The following is a 21739-nucleotide window of genomic DNA, read 5'->3' as shown; positions in this document are numbered from 1 at the left end:
TGTCTTCCCCTCCAACCCACCTCCAAATCTTCTCTTAGAAGAAGATTATGCAAGTTTTCTGTTTCCAGGAACAGAAAACAACTCTGGAAACTCTCGCACGGATAAGCCATCGGAGACACGATGCAGAGCTAAGCTGGTACTTTATTTTATCATGACGACGGTTCTCCTCCTTCTCAAAGATTGATTCGTTATTCGGCCATCTAGTTCTCCGCATAATTCAAGGAGATCACAATTTTGTTCTAAAGTCAAATCTGACTGCAGTTTTTATTTAAACATCTGCTCCTTTGCAGTCAGGTAAAGGAAAACAAAGCAAGAGTCAAAAGGGCAGATATGAACTTTTCAAGTTCAACATTATAACAAAGCAAGTTAAGATAAATGTGATTTTCCTTGCAAATACAGACAGATTAATAGGGATACCAGAAATAAATCGCCATTATAGTCCTAGAGAGAAAAGACAGGCCTTCAAATGATAACAAATGTTATACGGTTTTGACTGATTCAATCAGTCAAGAAGTTTTGCTGATCATGGCTCTCCAATAACCAGCTTTCTGTTATCTAGGTTGCATTATTATTTGTGGAAAAGACTGACATCACTAGCAGCCACCACTTTTATTCCTAACGCTGAAATAGGAAATGGTTTTACTACAACCACCTTCAGCTTCATCTAGTTAAACTGAAGTCAAGCACCACTATGGTAAATCTGAAACTAAGCAATCAGTGTGACCTTTAGAAAGCTGGCATAATAAAAACTGAAAAGCTGTATTCTGCAAATAATTCATGATTAATGCAGCAGTACTTTGTGCAAATGGTGTTCATCAATGTCCCGATTCAAGCGGTTCACCTGAAATCAAGTATGAAATAGCGAGATGCAAAGCCTCCCTACCCTTATTTTTAAAAAAGGGGAAGAAAAAAAAAAAAAAAAAGCAGTCGATGCCAGGTTTACCGCCCTGTTTTGAGTCACCCAGGTAAGCTGTTAGCATTCCCAAACCAGACTGTGGCCCTTCCCGCTTGCAGGAAGGGAAGGTTTGCCTCCAGGCAGGAGGCGGTGGGTGCTGCCCGGCCAGCCCGCCCTTGGGAGCCGCAGTCGGAGGCTGAGAGCCGCCTCTCAAAGTCACCCCTCCTCCTGCCTGCGCGGAGAACTGGCGGTGGTGCTGAAAACCCGCCTGTTACCGACAGCAAGGCTGCGGCCGGGCTCCGGGCCGGGCCGGGCAGGGGGGGATGCCCGGGAGCAGGGCACTGCACAGCCCCGCACCGAGGGCTAACGGGCACCGACCACACGAGAGAGGCAAGGGCCGCGGCAGCTGTTACACGCTACACACCGGTGTCTTCCAGAAACCTCCCAGAAGACTTTATTTCTTAAAAAAAAAAAAATTAAAAAAAAAGAAAAATCTTGTTTATCCACCAAGCCTCTGACCTTTGTCCCACACCAAAAGGTTACCGGCAACGATTAATTAATTAACTGGCCACCCAGCGCTTTTCCTCCGAGTGGTCCCAAGCTTTTGGGCAAGGCGAGAGCCTTCACCGCTCACGCCGTCCTCTTATGCCGTCCTCCCGCCGAGAGAACGGGCGGGAAGCCGCCGGCCGCCAGACACCGCCGCCGGCCAGGGGACCTGCCTCGCACCCCTCTGCATGGCCAGCGACCGGAGGACACCCGTACCGCTCGGACAGCGCTTCCCGGGCACCGACCGCCCCTCCCCGAGCAGCCACGGGGGACCGGGGCCGGCTCCACACACACGCGCCCCGGCGCCGAGCCCCTCTTCAGCGCCGCTCCCCGCCGAGCGGCACGGGGAAGGGGCGGGGGGGGAAGCGGGCCGAGGCGGCGGCGACGCGGCCCTACCTCATACTGGATGTACTGCTTCCGCCACTCGGGGGTGATGTGCGCCGCGAGGTGCTCGGCGAACTTCATCCTGCCGCCGCCGGGCCGGGGCCGCGCTCGCTCTGCGCCCGCGGTAGTCGCCTCAGCGGCGCCTGGCTGCGAAGGGGCCGCCGCCGGTAGTGGGGGGCGGGGGGGGGCCGCCGCCACACATGGGCCCCCGCCCGCCCGCCCGGCCACTCCTCAGCCCGCCTCGGGCCTCCTCAGCGCCGCCCCGCCGCCGCCGCCGCCGCCTCCTCCGCCGCCGCCGCCATCTTCCCCGTCCCGCCGCCCCGCCACCGCCTCCCAGCCGTCAGCCGGCCCGACAGCCAACCGGCCGCCGGCAAGGCGCCATCGCCACGGCAACCGCCGCCACCGCCCACTGCCGCGCGGGGCGGGGCCTGGGCTGAGGGGCGGGGCCGAGAGCGGCCGGCCCCGCCCCTGCCCGCCGGGCCGGGGAGGCGGGGGCGGCGGGGGCGGCGGCGGCGGAGTTCCCCCGGCGGGCAGGGGCGGCCCGCGGCGTTTTACCGCTTCTGCTCGGTTTGGGGGTCGGTTCGGACCCCAACGTGTCACGTGCGACCCTCGGGATCTCCAGCCCGGCCCCACCATCAGCGATGGCGGCTCTGGGACAGCCCCGGGTGGAATCCTGAGCCCGATGAGGTGGGATGGGGATGGGGATGGGGATGGGGATGGGATGGGAATGGGATGGGGATGGGGATGGGAATGGGATGGGGATGGGATGGGAATGGGATGGGGATGGGATGGGAATGGGATGGGGATGGGATGGGGATGGGAATGGGATGGGATGGGGATGGGGGTGGGGGTGGGATGGGGATGGGGATGGGAATGGGGATGGGGACGGGAAGGGGTTGGGATGGGAATGGGGGTGAGATGGTAATGGGAGTGAGATGGGGAGGGGTTGGGGATGGGAAGGGGTTGGGATGGGATGGGATGCGGATGGGATGGAGATAGGAAGGGGATGGGATGGGGATGGGAAGGGGTTGAGATGGGAATGGGGATGGGATGGGGATGAGAAGGGATTGGGATGGGGATGGGATGGGGATGGGATGGGGATGGGGATGGGATGGGGATGGGGATGGGGATGGGATGGAATGGGATGGGGATGGGATGGAATGGGATGGGGATGGGGATGGGATGGAATGGGATGGGGATGGGGATGGGATGGGGATGGGGATGGGGGTGGGATGGGAATGGGATGGGGGTGGGGGTGGGATGGGGATGGGGATGGGAATGGGGATGGGGACGGGAAGGGGTTGGGATGGGAATGGGGGTGAGATGGGAATGGGAGTGAGATGGGGAGGGGTTGGGGATGGGAAGGGGTTGGGATGGGATGGGATGGGATGCGGATGGGATGGAGATAGGAAGGGGATGGGATGGGGATGGGAAGGGGTTGAGATGGGAATGGGGATGGGATGGGGATGAGAAGGGATTGGGATGGGAAGGGGTTGAGATGGGAATGGGGATGGGGATGAGAAGGGATTGGGATGGGAATGGGATGAGGATGGGAATGGGGATGGGAAGGGGTTGGGATGGGAATGTGATGGGGATGAGAAGGGATTGGGATGGGAATGGGATGAGGATGGGAATGGGGATGGGAAGGGGTTGGGATGGGAATGTGATGGGATGAGCATGAGAAGGGGTTGGGATGGGCGTAGGATGGGGATGGGGATGGGAACGAGATGGGATGGGGATGGGGATGGGAATGGGATTTGAATGGAATGGGATGAGATGGGGATGTGATGGGGATAGGAACGGGATGGGAATGGGATGGAATGGGATGAAGAGGGGATGGGAATGGGATTTGAATGGAATGGGATGAGATGGGGATGGGATAGGGATAGAAATGGGGTGGGATGGGATGGGGTGGGATGGGATGGGACGGGGAGAAGTGTGGCAGGGGAGGGAAGAGGTGGGGGCATGGGGAGGTACCAGCCACGGAAAAGAGAGAGAGCGAGGATGGAGACAGAGGGGAAGAGTAGGAGAAAACACAAGAAAGGTAGGAATTGAGGGAGGAGGGAAAATTGGCTGGCAGGCCACAAAAAGATGGGGGGAAGGAAAAGAAAAAGAAGACAGTGCAAAGGAAAAGGAGGAGGGGAAGAAAAAAGAAAAAAAAAAAGGGGAAATTCTCCAAAAGTTGCATGATGACAAAAGCCTTTGCCCTTGCACCACTCGCCACGCTTACCGGCAGGGTGCTGGGCACACCGCGGCGGTGCGAGGGGGAGCAGGGACACCAGGGCGGGTGTAAGAACAAGCCCACCTGCACGGGGGCACGGCTGCCCCGAAATGCAGACACCCCCAGGGGCGGGAGGGTTCAGTACCCACCGCGTTATAGTGTGAGACACCCAATTGGAGCCCTTCGGAGCGGTTATCCCGGGGTATCCCAGCGGCCCTAATCCTGCCCCTCCCCAATCCCCAGATTTTGGGAATTTGTTGTGTTTGGGATTCGTTTTGTTTCTCCTCAAAGCCTCCCAACCCCAGGAGCTTTCTCCCATACCCACAGCGGGGCGTTAAAGAAGCGGCGGATCCCAGCCCGGCTGAAAGCCCTTCCACGAGGCAGCATTCCTGCCTGCGCCGCAGGCAGCTGCCTGGAGCATCGCTGCTTCTGACGTCTGCGGGAGCAGCACCAGCCCACCCGCCCGCAGAGCTCGTTTGCTGTGGTGATTTATCGGGGTCCCGTCACAGGCCCGGGGACCTCTGATTTGCGAGCGCTTTTACCCACACGGAGATTTACCCGGCAGCGACAACGGCGCATAGAGCAGCAGCGATGCTCGCTGATACCATCTCTTAATTATGTTTGCAGAAAACCATTTAATGAATAGAGCCTTCGTGCCCTTCATCTGAAACTTCACACTCAGCAACCTGCCCGGCGCTGACCTCAGCGTGAGCCAACAGCTATGTCACAGCTTGACTTACATTTAGCAGGTCACCAGCTTTTTAACGCGTTACCTTTGCAGGCATTGTACCGGATAAAATCACCCGGGGTCTGAGCCTGCTCCCACCACGCTCAGTGGCGTTGACTTCGGCGGGAGCAGACGAGAGGTGGGTGTCCCCCCTTTTGAATGCCGTCGGGCTTCCAGAAATAACGTACGGCATGGGGGAGGAGAATGGATTAAGAAATAAATATTCTCTTTAGTATTTGCTGGATGCATTGCATGAAATATGTACCGTGATGTATAATAGGTGAATATCTTCTGATACCGCAGTTTGCAAAAGCAGTGGCTGAAAATACCTACTGCTCCCCCCTTCCCTTTGTACCTCGGAGACTTTTTTACCCAACAATAAATGCTATTTATTTAATATCAATAAATGCTATTTATTTAATACCAATAAATGCTATTTATTTATTTAATATCAATAAATGCTATTTATTGGTGTTAAACAAAGACAGACGATGGCAGGGAAGGCAGAGCAGAGCCTAGACTCCTTCTCCCTCACCATTGCCATGTTCTCTAGCAACAACTCTGTTTAAATATCTGATTGGCAAAACCCTGCCTCCCGTTATCAGACGCGCTTCGGGACCGCGCTTGGCGTCGTGACAGCGTTTCGCTGCTCTGCTGGGACTCGGGGCTTTCCAACTCCTCAAAACATTTCAAAACTCTCAGCTCTGCACATCCAGGGGCTGGGGGAGGAGGGCAGGAAGGAAGAGAGGGCAAGGAGAAGCCTTAAACGAAAGAGGAAAGGCCACCGCTGCCTGCATCTGCTGCCTTCTGCCCGCAGCCAGGCTGGAGAGCGCAGGCAGGGAGAGCGCAGGCAGCGCATCCCAGCCGAGGAGGGATGCGGATCCCAGCCGATCCCAGTCCCCGTGCCTCGGGTCTGGATCCCGTCCCCACGCCTCGCTTGCACCAGGCTGCCGCGTTCCCCTCGTCTCTCACTCCTTTCCAGGAAGGAGTTTACATTGTGATTTTCCCCCATGCTGTTGTAGCTAGGAAAATATAAAAGAAGCGACGTTATTTGCATTTTTAAACTGAGCGAGGAGAAGTCAGGAGTGGGCTTTCAGCCAGTGCAGTCTGGCACTTGCTTTGTTGAGAGCATATAGAATAATTTATAAATAGCATGGTGGGGTTTTTTTAAAAAATATATAATTACACTTTTAAAGATCCTGTATTGCTGAGGAGAAGGAGTTTTCAAAAGAGGCTTTAGAAAAAGAGTCTTGCAGAGGGAAAATTTTCTTTAATGGCATTCATGAAATCACAAAGAGGAGGGGTTTCCATAGCGGGAGACAATGCAGGACACCCACAGACAACCATTCCTACACCTCCCTTCCCACCTCCTCCCTAGGCAGCTGACTTTTAAGACGCTTGGATATTTAGGGGCTGGTTTGTCACGGGAGGGGATGCTTTAGCCCCAAGAGCAGAGCGGGACGTGCTGAGCCTGGACCGCTGGATAGGTCAACGTCAGGGGGAGCTGGGCAAGATAAATTCATCTCCTCTCCATCATCGCACGGGGAAATGGCTGCTCTCTGCATCCTCCGCTGCCCTGCCCTGCCCCGGAGGTGATTCCGGCTCCCGAGGGAGGACCAGGGACTCCACTGCTGGGGGAATAAATAAATAGGGAAGTAAAAGCAGGTCAGGGGTGAGCTTGGTGTGGAATGATGAGGGGATTTAGTAAATCACACCAGGAGATGCTGCCCTGCCTGTCAGAATCAACAGAGCATCAGCCCTGGGCTTCGGACATCCTCAGCATCCGCCGGCCAGCCCCGAACGCTCCCATTATCTGCTTCATCAGTACCGGTCTTGAGAAACGCAATCGATACATTGGATTTCCCACAGACAGTGGTGCAAAATGCACAAATCCTCTGGCAGCTTGAGCTGAAGCTATTGATTTTTTCATATATTCTCCCTCCCCGCTGGGTACCGGCAGAGGACGAGGGTGTGATGATGAGCATCAGGAGCTGGGGGGGGGGTCTCAGTCCCCAGGGCAGAGGCAGCGCACAGGGTCAGAGCGGGAGCAGCGCAGCCCAATCCGCTGAGAATCGTCAGGACGTTTACACACCCAGGCGAGCTGCCTGCGGCAGGTTAAGCCAAGAGGAGCAATGGTTTCCAGGCAATAATAATGCACTGGATGGGCCTGATTCCAGAGGCAGGGATGTCGGTACCGATCCAGGCTCTTCCAAGCACTGTCCTAACAGCCATAACCTCCCGCGGCTCTTCCGAGCACGGTGAGATGATGCTTTCCTCCCCGTTTCAGCGGGAGCCAGGATGAGACCTGCCAGCGGGGCCATGCCTCCCTCCACCCTGGCTGCAGATGGGTCACTTTGCTCGCCCACTGAATTTGATCCATTGGGACCTGAGCCCGTCACAGAGGTGGATTTAGGACTCGAGATCCCCAACAGCCAGTCCCATGCCGGGGCGGGGACGGGGATGGGGCAGCCCTGTCCCCAGCTGCAAGCGCACACATGTGTGGGTCTGTGGGCAGTAACCATGCCCCACCGGGCTTACTTATCGCCTCCTCTGCGCTCTCCGGGGCAGGATTTGGCCCTTACATTGCTCAGCCAGTGCCAACGTGCTTGATCTTAAAAACCCCAAGGTCAGGCAACAACATACCCCGGGCCGCAAGCCCGCGTGTAGAAGCACAATTGCTACCGAAACACGTAGGGATGCAGAAACACGGAGCAAAAAGCCAAAGCAGCAGCAGCTCCCCTTTGCCGGGAGCCTACCCCGCAGGGAGCGGGGGGAGCGGGGATGCCTCCGCTCGTCGCCTGACGCCCCCGAGCAAGCTGACCTTTCCCGGGCTGACTCACGACCGACGTATGCACGGCTGCGAGCAGGCGGCAGCTCCTCGCTGTTTGCATGCGTCCCCTCCGCTTTACTTGAGATCGCAGGGGTGTTCTGCCTGGAAACCCAGCCGGGGAATAAGAAAAAACCCATCTGCCGAGATGGTTTAGGTCACGATGCCCCTGCCAGGTTGCTTCCAGCCCCACTCCTGCGCTGTGAGGGGTTCACCCTCCACCGCCGTAGAGCCCCGGGGAGCTGTGCTGGTGGTGCTGGGCCGGGGACTCGCTGTGCTGTCTTACAACCGGGAGCAGATGGGGGGTTTCACGCCCTTCACTGGCGTGTAAGTGATTGCTCCTGGATCATTTCCAATACATATATATGTGTCTGGTTTAATTTATGCACGCTTGCTTTGTGCGAGAAGACAGCAGCTGACCGGTGGTTAAGAAAACTGAACACCCCGAAAAGGTCTAAAATTAGAGAAGAAACAAGAGCTGCTTCCTCCGAGCCCCGGAACTGCCTGGGCTGCTTCCAGGAGAGCCCTGGGAAGAGCCTCTGATCTCCCTGCTCCGGTCCCAGGACTGTCCCACTGCTAAACCCCTCTCCTCACCGGCTGAAGCTGGGGGGAGCGCAGCATCCATCCCCCCAGCACCTCTCCGCGTCCGTGGCGTTGCCCTGCCGTGCCCTGGGGCAGGATGGACCCTTATCCCTTCGGGATGTTTTCCCGGGGACAGGGGCTGGTAAAGTGCCAGGTGGCCTTGGGACCATCCCCGTCCTGTTTACCCCAACCTCGCTTTGCCTCCTTAAACACGCTCTCGCCTCCCCATCGCCATTCCTGGCTGCTGGCTCCTTCCCGGGGGGGATAAACCCCACCAGGGGGGTGAAGGAAGGGGGGCAGCACCCCGCCAGACAGTAGGAAGGGAGGTGTCCTGGGACAAGAAACAGCATCCCCAGAGCTGCTGCTGCCGGCTCGCACAGCCAACACCGCCGCCACGCCGGAGTCGCGGCAGGTCGCGGAGGAAACATGAGATATCGGCACATCTCGGTTTATCGATGCTGCAGGCACCGAGCCGCCGCGAGCACAACAAAGCGGCAGAGCGGCGCTGGCAGCGGCACCGTGCCCTTTGCAGGGCACCCGGGACAGGGAACGTGCCGGGGGCAGCTTGGCACCTCTGCAGGCATCGCACCCCTGAACAGCGCCTGGCAGCCGGGGTGGGCTCTGCAAAGCGTGCGGGGAGCAGGGCGCACAGCTCCCACCGCTTCCCTAGGCGGAAATCAAGCGGGGCTTTGCTTCCGTGGGCTAACCCATGAGTGACCAGCTCCCTCCCTCCCACTGACCCGGCAGGAGCCCACGCCGAGCCGCTCTCTCCCTCCCTTCGCTCCAGAGCCAGCCGGATCCAGGGATACGGGGCAGGGCTGGGGCAACCACCCTTTTCTGTGCCACCCCCGTGGTTGACGGGCTGCGGGTGGACAAATGCCGGCGTTGTGCCTCGGTGCTGCTACGAAGATGCTTTTTGTTTGGCGAGTGGTCCCCGCTGGGAAAGGAGGGTGGATCATACTCATGTGTGACATCATGCATTAGTGGAACCGCACGCTAGAGGACGTGTCGCTGCGATTCTCTGTGCTAAACCTGCGTCCCCTAACCGGCACGTCTATAACGGCAACAAAAAGCAAAGTGCAGGTGAGGTTGAGGTGTGTGGTAATAGCTACGGCAGAAATCTCCAAAGCTGGCCGGACTTTCTGGGAATTTTTTGAAATCCTGCTATAGCTTTGTGGGTTTTTAACAACCTCTGAACTTTATCAAAGTGCACAAAAGGCCACAGGTTTCCTATTTGCAAGCGCCACGTTAGGAAAACAACAGCCGTTCCTGCCAAACCCGGCCTGACCCTGCCTCTCGGGCTCCAAACCTCGCCACCAAGCTGCGCGTCACGAGCACCCTTAGGGTGGTCACCTCCCGCTGATGCACCCAGCGCGTCGCAGGGGATGAACCCTGTCCACAGCGAGTCCATCTGGTGATCTCCCAGGACAGCGCTACGTTAGGCTGTTTCTCCACGGAAGGTCGTGTGTCTCCAGGACGGAAGACGGGAATCGTGTGTCTCCAGGTCGCGTTCGCTTATGCATCAGGGCTTGAGTGCTGAACCATCCGTAGGGGCCATAACACACGGCTCCGGGTCCTGCAACCTCGGGACAGATGTCAGAATCATGTAAAGCAAGCGGGGACACATCCCAAAGGTTCGTGCCACCGGGGCAGAGAGCGGGACGCTGCACGGCAGCTGGCTTCCCAGGGAGCAGCCGGGATGAGTTCGTGCTGGGGACTCCACATCTGTTCCCAGCCAGCTGTTCGGAAAACAACGGCTCTGGTCTCTGACGGCAGCCACGGACCGGACACAGCCTGGCTTTGTCCTTGCCATAGAAATTAGTCCCGGTGCTGCAAACCGCACGTACACGGAAAGTCCCCCAGCATTTCTCAGTGCCTCTGATGCCAGATTTGGCAAGGGTCACCTCTGCAGCCTGAGACCCCCTGTCTGCCGCAGCTCCTCTCTGGCTCCAGACGTCATCGCGATCTTATCATACGTCTGGCAGGAATTAGGCTAAAACCCGTCCCTCGCTAACAGGGACCACCGAAGGGGCAGGGGCGGGGGCTCTGACGCCCAGGCTCACCACGGGCAGGGCGATGCAAAGGGGATGCCGGGTGTCCCCTTCCTCCGAACCACCCCAGCCTGCCCGGTCAGGACATACCGACCTGCAACCCGAGCCCTGCCCACTCTGTTTTACAGCCAAAACAAGCCATAAATCTCCTTCGGCAGAGCTGGAAGGTGCAATTGCTTTTCTGCGGTGCAGGTTTTTCTTTCTTGTAGCATCACGTGAGGGAAATCTGTAAGGAAAAGTCAGGCTGGAGCCATTTATAACGGCAGTGCCGTGATTGTTACTGCTGACAGCGGCAATTACAGGCACTCCCTTCCATCCCTCCTCGCTGGGGGAGAGCGGAGCCAGCACCAGAGCGCGGAAGGGGTCGGGAACAGCTTTTCCAGAGCTGCGTCCCCTCTCCGGTGGCCCTTGTCACCCCTGGGCAGAGCTCAGGGAGGGTTTCAGGGAGGAATGTAGGATGGGGAGTAACTCCCGGTAAGGAGGGTTTGGGGAGGGATGCGGGATGCTCCCCAGTAAGGAGAATTCATTGAACACATCGGCTGGTGCTCACCTTCATGGGCACAACATCGGCTGGTGCTCACCTTCATGGGCACGACATCAGCTGGTGCTCACCTCCATGGGCACGACATCGGCTGGTGCTCACCTCCATGGGCATGACATTGGTGGGCAGGATGGAGGATTGCCCCGGGGCTGTGCAGGGACAGACAACAAGGTCCAAGCACTGGCCGGGGAGAAACGCTGCTGGTGGCTCCAGAGAACCCCAAGGTGGGCTGCAGGTGAGGGCAGCATCCCTGGCAGGTCACTGCCGGACACATCTTGCCAACACCATGGTCTAGGTCTCCTGCCTGGGAGACGTCACGGTGGCTGAGGAGCTGCCAGGGGATTTGAGAGCCGGGTAGCCATGCCCGGCACGACAGCGGAGCGATGCAGAGCCAGGCATGGCGCGAGCAGGGGATGGGTGGGCAGCAGACCTTGCCTGGGGGAGATGGAGAGGAAAATGAGGGACATCTGTGGCCTCGCAGTGACAGGGCAGTGACAAACGGAGCCGTTACTCACTGCCTGCTGCTGCGCGGAGATGCGAGACAAGGGGGAGCGCGGAGGTGGCAGCCCTGCAGCAGCAGAACCTCGGCGGGACTTTCCTGCTGAACGCCTCGGCTCTGTCTTCTCAACGCAGCTTCAGGGGAACTGAAACAGCCAAAAGCAAGCTAAATTTCATAATTAGCTTAGGGGGAAAAAAAACCCCTTAAGAAGTGACTTTTTGTTTTTTGCTGTTTTCAATGAATAACACCCAGGGGGTCGTCTCAAAACTAAGGGCTCTGCTGCGGTTTTTGCACATTCATGAAAAAAGATGGGAAAGAGGATGGATGGAGCAGGAGGCTGAGTAAAGCAAAGCAAAAATGAAGCTTTTTGTGTTTGTTTCACATCAAGCAAGACACAAGGTCAACCAAACTGAAATTTCTCCTTGTGTCTTTTGTTCAAATTTAGAAAACAAAACACCGCTCAAAATTTCATCCGATTGCTCCCAAACCGAACAGACTTAGTGCTGAGATCTCTCTCTCCACGGCAGGATCCACTATTTGCACAGCTCCGGCTGCAACCTTTGAACCGCTGGCCAGCCGCCGTGTTCCAACCGCGCTGTTGCTGCTATCAGCCCAGCAAGGTTCGGGCACGCTTGGGGAGCAGTGCTTGGCACCCGGCAGAGGAGTTTTTCCATCCGTGTTTAGGAGGTCTAATGAAATTCCGAGGAGAGGGGAGATTTATGCACTTCTGAGAGGGGGTTATGCGTTCCTTTTCCATCGCGTCTACTGATTTGTATTCACCACGGCGCGGGAATTTATGGAAGGAGGGAATTGATATTTTATCGATATCTAAAAAACCTGCATGATGGATGTGCTAATTACACGCTTTTCTCCCAGATCCTCTTTATTATACGCAAACAAATGACCCCGGTGCTATAATGAATGCAGGTAAAACGTGCGACGGAGCTGAACGCCGCGGAGGTGATGCGCACAAGGGAGACCTCGGCCCTTTGTTTAGCTTCTTCCCTGGCCGGTGTTGAATTTTGGTTTCCCGTTGCCTGTGGCTCCATTTTAACTTCATGGAAATCACTTCCCTTGCCAGGGACGGGAGGCACAGCTCTTGCAGCCACACTGTGGGCTCCTGGCTGCTACGGCATCTATCGGCTCCCAAAAATATTGAACAGGGTGGGGTGTGCATTTGCTCTGCCTTGCTAACGGGGGACACATGCACAGGGTGGAAAATGGGCAGGTTTTTGTCGTTTCTTGCTAAAGCAGCGAGCGTGCAGAGTAGAGGGGCAGCGGTGGGTGGTCGTCTCCCCTCCTTCCTCTCCCAGTGCAGGGGCGAAGGCGAGCTGGGTGTCGTGACACGTATAGTGTGTAGCGAGACATGTAAAAAATCCACATTCCAGATGGAAATCACAGCTCGAGACAGGCACACACCACCCCGTCCCTGCCTGACGAGCTGGGCACTGCTGCAGCCCGAGCCCCATGCGAGCCATCCCCCTCTGGGCAGGGACGGACGATGGCTCTGCTCCAGGGTCTGCTTTCTGTACGGGGTACGTGGGGTTTGGGGAGCCACCAGCGCAGTGAAAGGACCTTCTTGGTGCAGGACCCGGGATAGATACGAGAGGTGGTAGCACCATAGAAGAAAAGGCGAGATAAAGCACGGAGCCCAAAGCATCGCGCCGCAGCACGGCTTGGTTTTTCACAGTGAGGATTTTGTGATCCTGGGGGCCAGGGGAAAAGCTCTCGGCCATCAGCCTCGCGTATCGCCAAGAGGAGGCTTCGGCAGGCAGCTGCCACCCATACAGCTCCAGGCTTCATCAGCGGGTAAAGCCTGGCCCAGCCTGGGGGTCCCCGGCTTTGGGGGGGGCTTGGCGGTTCCCCACAGGGATGTGTGGCAAAGGCAAAGGCTCAGTCAAGAGCGAGTCCCACCTCGGTCCCTCCTGTGCCCTGGGCACGGGACGTCCCGTACGGGGATGGTGGGAGGCACGATGGGGAGGAGGCTTCTCCCCCTGGGGTGCGGGCGCAGGGGGCAAACCTCCCAAGAAGCAGCGATGAGGGAGACGAAGGAGACGAAAGCGGTGGGACAAGGACACACACACAGGTAGCCCAGAGTCGCTCAGGAGACAGGAGGGGACATTTATTACCCAGAGGCGCAGCTCTGCCCGCAGCGGAGGTGACGCGTGCCGGGTCGAGGCGTGCTGGGGGCTGTGCTGTGGGAGGGGACCATGCCCCGGCTCCCCCTGCTCCTCCTGCCCATCGCCCTCGTGTCCCCAGCCCCCAGTCTGCTTCTCCTCCATAGATAGGTGTCTCCTGAAGTAAAATGCCCAGCCACAAACAAACCAGCTCTTAATTGCCTCTTTCTCCTTTTGCTGTGGAAAAAAAAAAATAAATGTAATCACAGCTTAGCTCGCAGGGATCCCTTCAGCAGTTCCTTTCAGGCTGGCCGGGGTTTGATGCGTGCAGTGGCCTCTGCCCTCTGCAGAGGGACAATGACAGCTCTCCCGGCTGACCGGCAGGATGAGTATGATAATTATACAGGGATATTTTTTCCCTGCTCGGCACTGCTGGTCACAGCCTGTTATTGTGTCTCTGAGATCCCAGCGTGGGACCTGGGGCTGACCCACAGGCGCGGCTCGTGCAAGGGCCCTGCATGATTTTTTTATTGCTCGGTGCCCGTAATGCTTCTGGGTTTGTGCGCTTTGCAGCCTGGGGCTGGGAGAATGGGCCAAATTTGGCCCGGCTCATACTGGGATGACTAGAGCTCTCCCAGCCCTGCACCGCTTCATGTTTGCAGGGGGTGGTTGGTGCAGCCGGCACAAGGGCATCGGCACTGGCGTCCCCCGAGCCCCGGTCCTGCCCTCTCCCTGGCCGGTGGGGACCAGCAACTAAATAAACATCATCCCACCGAGCAGGCGCAGCGTGTCTGAGCCCAGCATCCCCATCCTCACTGTTTAGTGCCAGGCTCCTAAAACCTCCATGGGTGCCTTGCATCAAACCTGCTCCCACGCCTGCCAAAGCGAGGGGGTGGAAGGAAGGATCAGGCCCTCGGTGCATGTCGCTCTTTAAAAGAAAAGCAAGGAAAAAGTGAGAGAGATCTAGTAGGAGCTGTAAGTGCTCTAGCGAAGAAACCCAGCAAGGTAGCGAGGCCTCTCTCACCATGGAGACAAGACGGAGAGCGTGCGGAGGCTGTGCGCTTCGGTTAATTTGCCGCGAGTACTTTTTCCAAGCTATTCAAAGAGGGTTTCAGCCTGCCAGCCTGCCCGGCTGCCTGTTCCTTGCTGAACGCCGGCAGACTCGGACCAGGCGATGCTTCCCCATGGGGAATGGGGCCGGTCGGGGTGACACAGCCAGCTGGATGGAGCCGAACGGCTTCTGGTGCAGAGCGGCGGGGAGGACGAGTTCGCTGTAAATATTACGGTTTGTTTATGAGGCTGGGTGTTAATCATGCACTGGAGAGGAGCTATTATATTTTATCCGCAAGCAACAGAGCCAAGCTGTTTCCGCCTTTCTCCCGCTGCCCGGTTCAAAGTGGGGCTTCGTTCCGCCTGCACAGGCAAGGAGGCTGCGGGACCCACAGACTCGCTCGAGGGGCACCCTTCTTCGTCCCCTCAGCAGGCAGCCCTGGGCAGAGCGGGCGCTTGCAGGCATGCTCCCAGCTCCAGCAAAGCCGAGCCCATCTCCGCTCTGGTACTGAGGCCCCACCACCCCTCTCTCATGGGCTGGGATGCAGGGGTCCCCTCCTGCTCCGTGCAGGGCTATGGTGTAGCTACACTCCCACGGTTGGACCCTGACACCCTTCTTGTACGCACAGCCCAGGAATGGGGACACTGCCGTGGCTTGGTGGGAGAGTGGTGGTGGCCTCACAGGGCCGTGTCCCGGCATGCCAGTGATGTTCCAGCTTGCTGCCCTGGCTGTGTCGGGGCTGTTTTCCCCCCAAGTAAAACCTCCTGCACCTAGTGAGGCTGTGAAGGGAGTAAGAGAATAAAAGCCAGCTTATTTCTGGCTCTGATGGAAGGTCTTCTTTTCACAGCTCCTGCATTTCCCCCTGCAAGTCCCAGGATGGAAAGACGGGTGCATGCATTGCTCACAGGTTGCACGAGCGAGTCTGTAGTGTCTGGGACACGGCCGGGAGATCCCAAGCAGCCACGTGGATGGACCACGTCAAGCACGGGATGTCCCTCCATCCTCATCCTCATAGCCGGCGGGAACAAGAGCGCATCCAACACCCAGTGCTTTGGAGCCAGACCTCTCAAACCACGGTGCAAACCCCTCTGCTCGCTGCTTGCCCCTCTTCGCCTCGGCACGCCCACCCGCAAGAGGGGGTCACGCTGTGGGGCAGCCCCCCACGCGATGCAGCGGGCCAGGGGGAGCAGCGCGCCCCGGTCGAGGCGGCCGGAGGAGAAGTGGGTCGGGGCGCTGCCGGGGTGGCCAAGGTTTCCCCAGGAGGACCCAGGGCTGCCATTTGCTGAGGCCGGGGGTGGAGGAGGGAGATGGACTCGACAGCTGTGCCAGGGAGGGGGGAAAACTTTCCGCCCGAAGTAGATACCGGGCTAAATATAAACCGCCTTTGGGCTGGCGCTGGGCCGGGACCCCCGGGACGGTGGGCAGGGCCAGCACCCTGCACCCGCACGCCGGGACGATGCTGGCTGCGATCCGGCACCCGCCGTGTCCCGTCCCACTCCCCCCCGCCCACGGCCGCCACCGAGAGCCGGGGGCTCCCCCCGCCCCCGCCCGGAGCCGCGGGCGGCCTGCGAGTGCCCTCCAGCGGCAGCGGGGAGGCGGCGGGTCCCCCCGGCTCGGCAGGCTGCGGGAGCGGTGGCGGCGGCGGCCCCCGGGCCAGGGCCTCGGGGTACAGGGGTGCCAGCCAAGGGCAAAGCGGGGGGGGATTTGGGGGCGCGGGGTGCTTGCGGGGGAGTGGGGGACACGACACACACGTTTGGCAAAAGTTATGCAAAGTTTGAGTGTGCGGACAGCCCCCTCGGCAGGTGTTTCTGTTTAATCACCGCCGGCAGAGCCGCGGGCGGGGTCTCACAAAGCCGAGCTTAGGGGACGTGCCTCCCCCTCGCTGACATGCTGCTCTTAGACCCGCGGCCACCCCGGAACCCCCGGACACGGCGCGCGTTTCCCGGCGGCCGGCCGGCCGCGCGTACCGAGGCGTAAGGGGGACCGGCGCGGCGGGCGGACTTGGGCGGGCGGCGGGCCGCCATGGCGTCGCCCCCGCTGGCGGCGGCGGTGGTGGCGGGGGCCGGGAGCGGCGGTGAGGCGAGCTCGGGATCCGAGGAGACGGGGACGGCGCCGCCGGGCCGCGACCTGGCCGCGCTCTTCGAGCAGGCGGCCGAGAGGCTGCCGGGGCTGCTGCCCGCCGCCAGCAAGGAGCAGCTGCTCTACCTGTACGCCCGCTACAAGCAGGTGAGGCGGGACCGGAGCGGCTCGGCCCGGCCCACAGCCTGGGCCCGGGCACCCAGCGGGGCGGGCGGGACGTGGGGCCCGGGCGGAGGAGCAGGGTGAGGGCCTGCCCGTTACCCGAGTGGCCGGGCCTGGAGCTCTCCCGGGGCCGCCGTCCGAGGGCCTGGGCGGCTGCTGCACAAAACGTGGCGATGTCGAGTGGAAAAAGTTGTGTCGGGGGTGTGGGAGACGGGTGCGGGGAGCTTTCTGTCCTGTCCGGCACAAAGTTCCATGCCGCTGGCTTCAGCTGTGGTGAAGGCAACCAAAGTCTGGTAGGACAGAGTCCCGATAAATTCATCACGCTAATTGTTGTTCCTCAGCTCTCGCCTGGCTCCGTGTGGATAGCCCAAGCGTCGGGCCTCTGCTGCGGAGACGTGGGTTTGGCTTCGGCGGTGGATTGCAGTCGGGTGTTGGTGTGGAGGATTTGGCCTCTGTCGTTGGCGGCGGCAAGTCACCCGTGGGCCGGTGGCCTGTCCGAGGGTCCGCTGGGTCTTTGCGGAGTGACTCAGCGGGTAAATCCAGCTGCCTCGCCTGTGTCTGCCAGGCTCCCTGTGTGTGCTGGGTGATGAGGCGACTGGGACCCGTTAGGGAAGGTGATTGAATGGTTTGTAGTGCTGGTGTCCCTGTTAGAGATGTCGGGGATCTGCCGTAATGACCCAGGCATTAAATTTTTGGGATTTTGATGCAACCATGTGAAGGACGTGCCTGTGGAGGGCTACAGAGTGGACTGGGAAACTAAACTGGTTGGTTCTAGTTATAATGTTGAATGTGACTCCTTTTCCCAGTCAGTCCCTGTGAACTGAGCGAGCTCTAGGATGCATCCTGTGGGAATCCACGATGTGACTCTTTCCTGCTCCTGTGGGAGAAGTTACGTAAAACAAATAAACCCCCCCCACCAATTAAGATACAAAGGACTGTAGTAATCACCTAACCTAGAGAAACACCTGGAAGATTAAAGAGTAGAAGTACAAATAGGACTCAGGCGTGTGGCAAGAGGTGCTGCCTTGGCTTGAAAACGGAATCCCACCTGTTTGGATTAGTAGTCGAAGTTGGGTGTGCACATCTTTCCCAGGATTTTCCTCCCATATGCAATACCCTTGTCCTACTACTGCCACTTGTAAGCGCTTTCATTTTTTAATGCACTATTTAATTATCCTCTGGCTCCTAGGCTGTGGTTTGTGGACTGTTAAGTGTATTAAAAGCAGACTGATCACGTGAGGTTTTGTTTTCAGATTTTTCTAGTGTTTAAAGAGATCTCTAGGTTTCTCTTTCCCTTTTTAAGAAAAAGGAGGGTAGAAAAAATACTAGGAGAACTTTTAAGAATAACAGGACCATGCCTAGGATGAAATAAAAAGAAAGGGTGTTTTTTCTCTTCTGTAATTTTTTGTCTGTATTCTCAGGAGATTTGTTGCAAACAACCTCTTATTTTTTACTCTATTGTAAATGTTTTGTAGCTGTCCCAGGTGGAAATGGGAAGACATTACTCATATATCAGCTCATGATTATCTACAGACTCCAGAGGGTTTCCTGGTGCTAGCTCTGTAAGACTGATAAGGCGTTTAATGTTAAAAATTACTTAAATCGGAAGCTATTTAGCAACGGTTTTGATACAAGTCAGAAAAAGCTGATAATTAACACTGTGACAGCACAGATTTCCAGTTGCCTTCAGCGGAGGGGAGCAGGGCACTTCTGTCCTCTTGTCCCTGGCCGAGCAGGATGCAACAGCATGTGCCTTTGTTCTCCTTGGAGTCAGGCTGTGCTTGGCTCCTGGGTTTCCGTGCCTTTGGCTGCCCAGTGCTGTCCAGAAAGATGCCATCCCTCTTAGAGTGCCTGTAACGGAGGGTAGCGCTGGCGGTAGAGATGGGAGAAGTTTGCTAGCACAGCTACTGCAGGATTATGCTCTGCTAAGTTTGAGTTTTGCAGCGTTTTGTGCTTTAAATCAAAATGAGGGTGCTTAATGCAAGTTTTCTCTATTTAATTATAGCAGCTGTATCAGTATGCATAATGGACTGCTAATATATTACTCCGGTGGACAGTAGTATTGCTAGTGCACAAAAGGTGCTGACTCAGATCTGTCCACTGTCCTTGATTTGGCATCCTTGTCTTTCCTCAGTTTAGTGTTTTATGTCACTAAGGGCTTTGATTTAGGGTACAGCACCATCATAAAAGAGGTGACAGTAACAGCTGAGCTCTCTGTTAAAATACTGTATATTATTTATTTCAAACTGTTTGGGTAATAGGCATTTTCCTGGAATTTTATTACCTTTTATTGGAGGCCATTTCAGCATTTTATTACTTTTCTCTCTGATTTTGTTTATGTGTCAGAGACTTGAAAATAAGGGAATTGCTTAGTTGTCATCTCTAGTGAGGTTTTTAGAAGATGTTGCTGAGTTTACAACTCTGCCCCAGAACAGGAGGAAAAACAGACTAGTCAGTAGGGCTCGGGACTGGGACTGATTTTTCTGTTTCTCCCCCTGCTTTCTGTGTAGCTTTGGGCAAATCACTGGCCTGTGCCTTGAGTCTGTAGTGGTGAAGTGAAGATAGCGCTTTCCTGTCATGTTGAGGATGCAAAAAAACCTGAGGTTCAGAAGGCGTAGTAATGGAGACCAATGTAGCGGTCGTCATTCGGAGAGGGGAGGGAATCCAGAACTTGCTGGAAATGATCGGACTGAGAAAGCTGCCCTGCTAGGAGGAGGATGTGCCTGTCAATGCTGAGAGGTGCAGGCAAGCTGGAAACCCAGTGCCACTGGCAAAATGGGGCTTATGCTTCATCTGAGTGCAGGCTCAAGAGTATAATCCCATATTTACATGACGTCTTGCAAATATTGTAGAACGCGATGCCACGAATCTGCCCTGACCATGGGAGTTTTCTGCCTGCAGCTCCCTGTCGCACGGAATAGCGTGATGGTGCTGACTCGGCGTTACCGGTGTCACGGTCTCCATCTCTCTGGGACGTACAGCCCCTTGGTCATCAGGGCCAGACCCCTTGCCTTCTGTGGTTGATGTTTGCTCATTCTTCCTTACACCTTGCTTTCAGTCGATGGAGTACAGGGCTTTCCCATGGGTTGGGGCAGGTTAACGGGGCAGAGCTTTGGGCAGGAACAGGCAGGAATTCCTGTCTTGCCAAAGAAATTCATCTTACTTGGCCTGTGTACAGCTGGAGCTTAGTCCTTAGAGCCTCCTCATGGAGACAAGTTCTGTTCTTATTGCTACTCCGTAGGGAGACTGCAAATATGATTCACCTTACAAGATTTACAATCAGGTAAGAAGATTTGGCTGGAACTCCCTGGTGTATAAATGCATTAGCTGAAAAATTAGCAAAGAGCCATTTTACCACCACCACCAGAAGCAGAGGTGGGGGGGGTATCGGTTGTGGAGTAATGGGTGAGGAGAATCTCGAGGTTTCTCCCAGTCCGGACCAGGAGCTGAAGTTATATGAGGATGGTATGCAGTGCTGACACATCTCTGAGCATCTGTCTATCTGGGCGTTCTTCTGGATGTTGTGACCTTCAGCTCTAAGATGAAGGCATCATCCAAGGTTTCTAAATTTCCATTTTGGCCACAAATGGAGACGTCTGCAGACACTTCCCATTTGGAGCTGCCTGGGTCGTCTTTGTACGATTCATGAGTATAGTGCCTGCAGGCGACTCTGCATGCAGAAGCAATACCAGGAAAGTATTTAATGCGTTCTGCCTGTCATCTTTTTTTTTTATGCAGCTGATGAACTGTAAATGAGGAGAGCTAAGCATCAAGTGACTAGTCAGCGCCCTGGAGACCATCAGTAATTATTTTGTGGACATGGAATGGGAAACTCTAACTAGAAATAGTAATATGGGCTCTTGTCTTTCTGCTGGTTATGGAGAAAAACAGCTTTTGAGGCCCTCCAGGGAAGTAGCAGGAGGGCAGAATCCTTCACCAAATTCCGTGCACACACACACACACAGAGTATTTGTCATGGATTTGCACTGGCATATTTAACTAAAACTCCCTTTCCTCAGCTGTCAGGCTCTGGTCTCCTCTAATGTTAGATTCCTGGTTGGTTTCTGATGCGTTATGGAGCCCTGCAGCAAAAAAGAGGGAAGCCAAGATCTTTATTTTCTTATTTCCAACAAACCCACTGCAAGCCTTTTCAATATATCTTAAAATAGCAAACAGGGCACAAGTGCAGTTTTTCCCTTCATGATGGATGAAATTTAACTACTGTTCCTTGATTTGTATTACTATTGACGTTACTAACAGTCTTTCCCAATGCTGGAACAGCCTTTGAATGCCAAATCTAAAGAGGAAACTGCTGTCGTGTTTTGATGATGGCAGTGGAAAATTAATATTAAAACAGATGAGATTTTTTTTTTTATCCAACTTGGCCAGTTTTTGCAGGTTAGATGTTGAAGTACAGAATTGCCAAGCAGGCATTTTCTGTACAGATAATGAATATGCATTTTACTTCCATGTTTGTTTTGTTTTTTTAAAACAAATAGTCCAGTCCTGTTCTGAGCACAGGGGAAAACATTTACAGTACAACATGAATCGTGACTGATTTAGAGGAATTAACTGTTGCTAGCCCTTTCTCCTATTTCTCTATGAAATGCGTGATGTTGTTTTAAAGGCTGGCTAAGATGTTCTAATTTGAATGCGTTGCTCACTGGGAGACAGTCAGATGTATAGAAAATTAATTTCAGTCACAGTCACTCATATCCTCTAACACTTTAAATGAAAACATAGTGTAACTAATAAATATCTCTCAGCACGGGCATGCTCTCCTTAAAGCCTGATTGATGATTCCATCCTCAGCATAAAATCCCCACCCTGTTAAGGTGAAGAATTGTTAGTTGATTTAAGCACTTCACCTGCCTGAACACTTGAGCATATTTCATAAAACATTTGATGAATGCAGTTTCTTTTTGCTTGGCTAACAAAATGTTCAACCAGCAGCCTTTGCCCACCTCCAGAACGTACCAGAATGTACCTGTGTTCCCTCCCTGGAGTCTGTTTTGTGTCAATTCATTCCCTGTCACAATGATACTTTAATTTTGGTT

The 21739-nt window shown here is 55.8% G+C and overlaps 2 protein-coding genes across 2 annotated transcripts in view; one reads left to right on the top strand and one right to left on the bottom strand.

Moving 5' to 3' along the window:
- The window catches only part of XPR1 (xenotropic and polytropic retrovirus receptor 1), a 105275-nt gene extending 103147 nt beyond the window's left edge, over positions 1 to 2128 (bottom strand). The window contains exon 1 of the mRNA XM_054833673.1: positions 1838 to 2128. Coding sequence (XP_054689648.1) covers positions 1838 to 1906 — 69 coding nt within the window. The 5' untranslated portion in view covers positions 1907 to 2128. The remainder of the gene's footprint in view (positions 1 to 1837) is intronic.
- A 14300-nt stretch (positions 2129 to 16428) lies between these two features.
- ACBD6 (acyl-CoA binding domain containing 6) overlaps positions 16429 to 21739 on the top strand; it is an 86053-nt gene continuing 80742 nt past the window's right edge. Inside the window, exon 1 of the mRNA XM_054833789.1 lies at positions 16429 to 16667. Within this exon, the coding sequence (XP_054689764.1) occupies positions 16464 to 16667 (204 nt within the window). The 5' untranslated portion in view covers positions 16429 to 16463. The remainder of the gene's footprint in view (positions 16668 to 21739) is intronic.

Source organism: Grus americana, chromosome 8 (genome assembly GCF_028858705.1).
Source record: "Grus americana isolate bGruAme1 chromosome 8, bGruAme1.mat, whole genome shotgun sequence".
Classification (NCBI taxonomy): domain Eukaryota; kingdom Metazoa; phylum Chordata; class Aves; order Gruiformes; family Gruidae; genus Grus; species Grus americana.
This window is presented reverse-complemented; position numbering and strand designations above follow the sequence as displayed.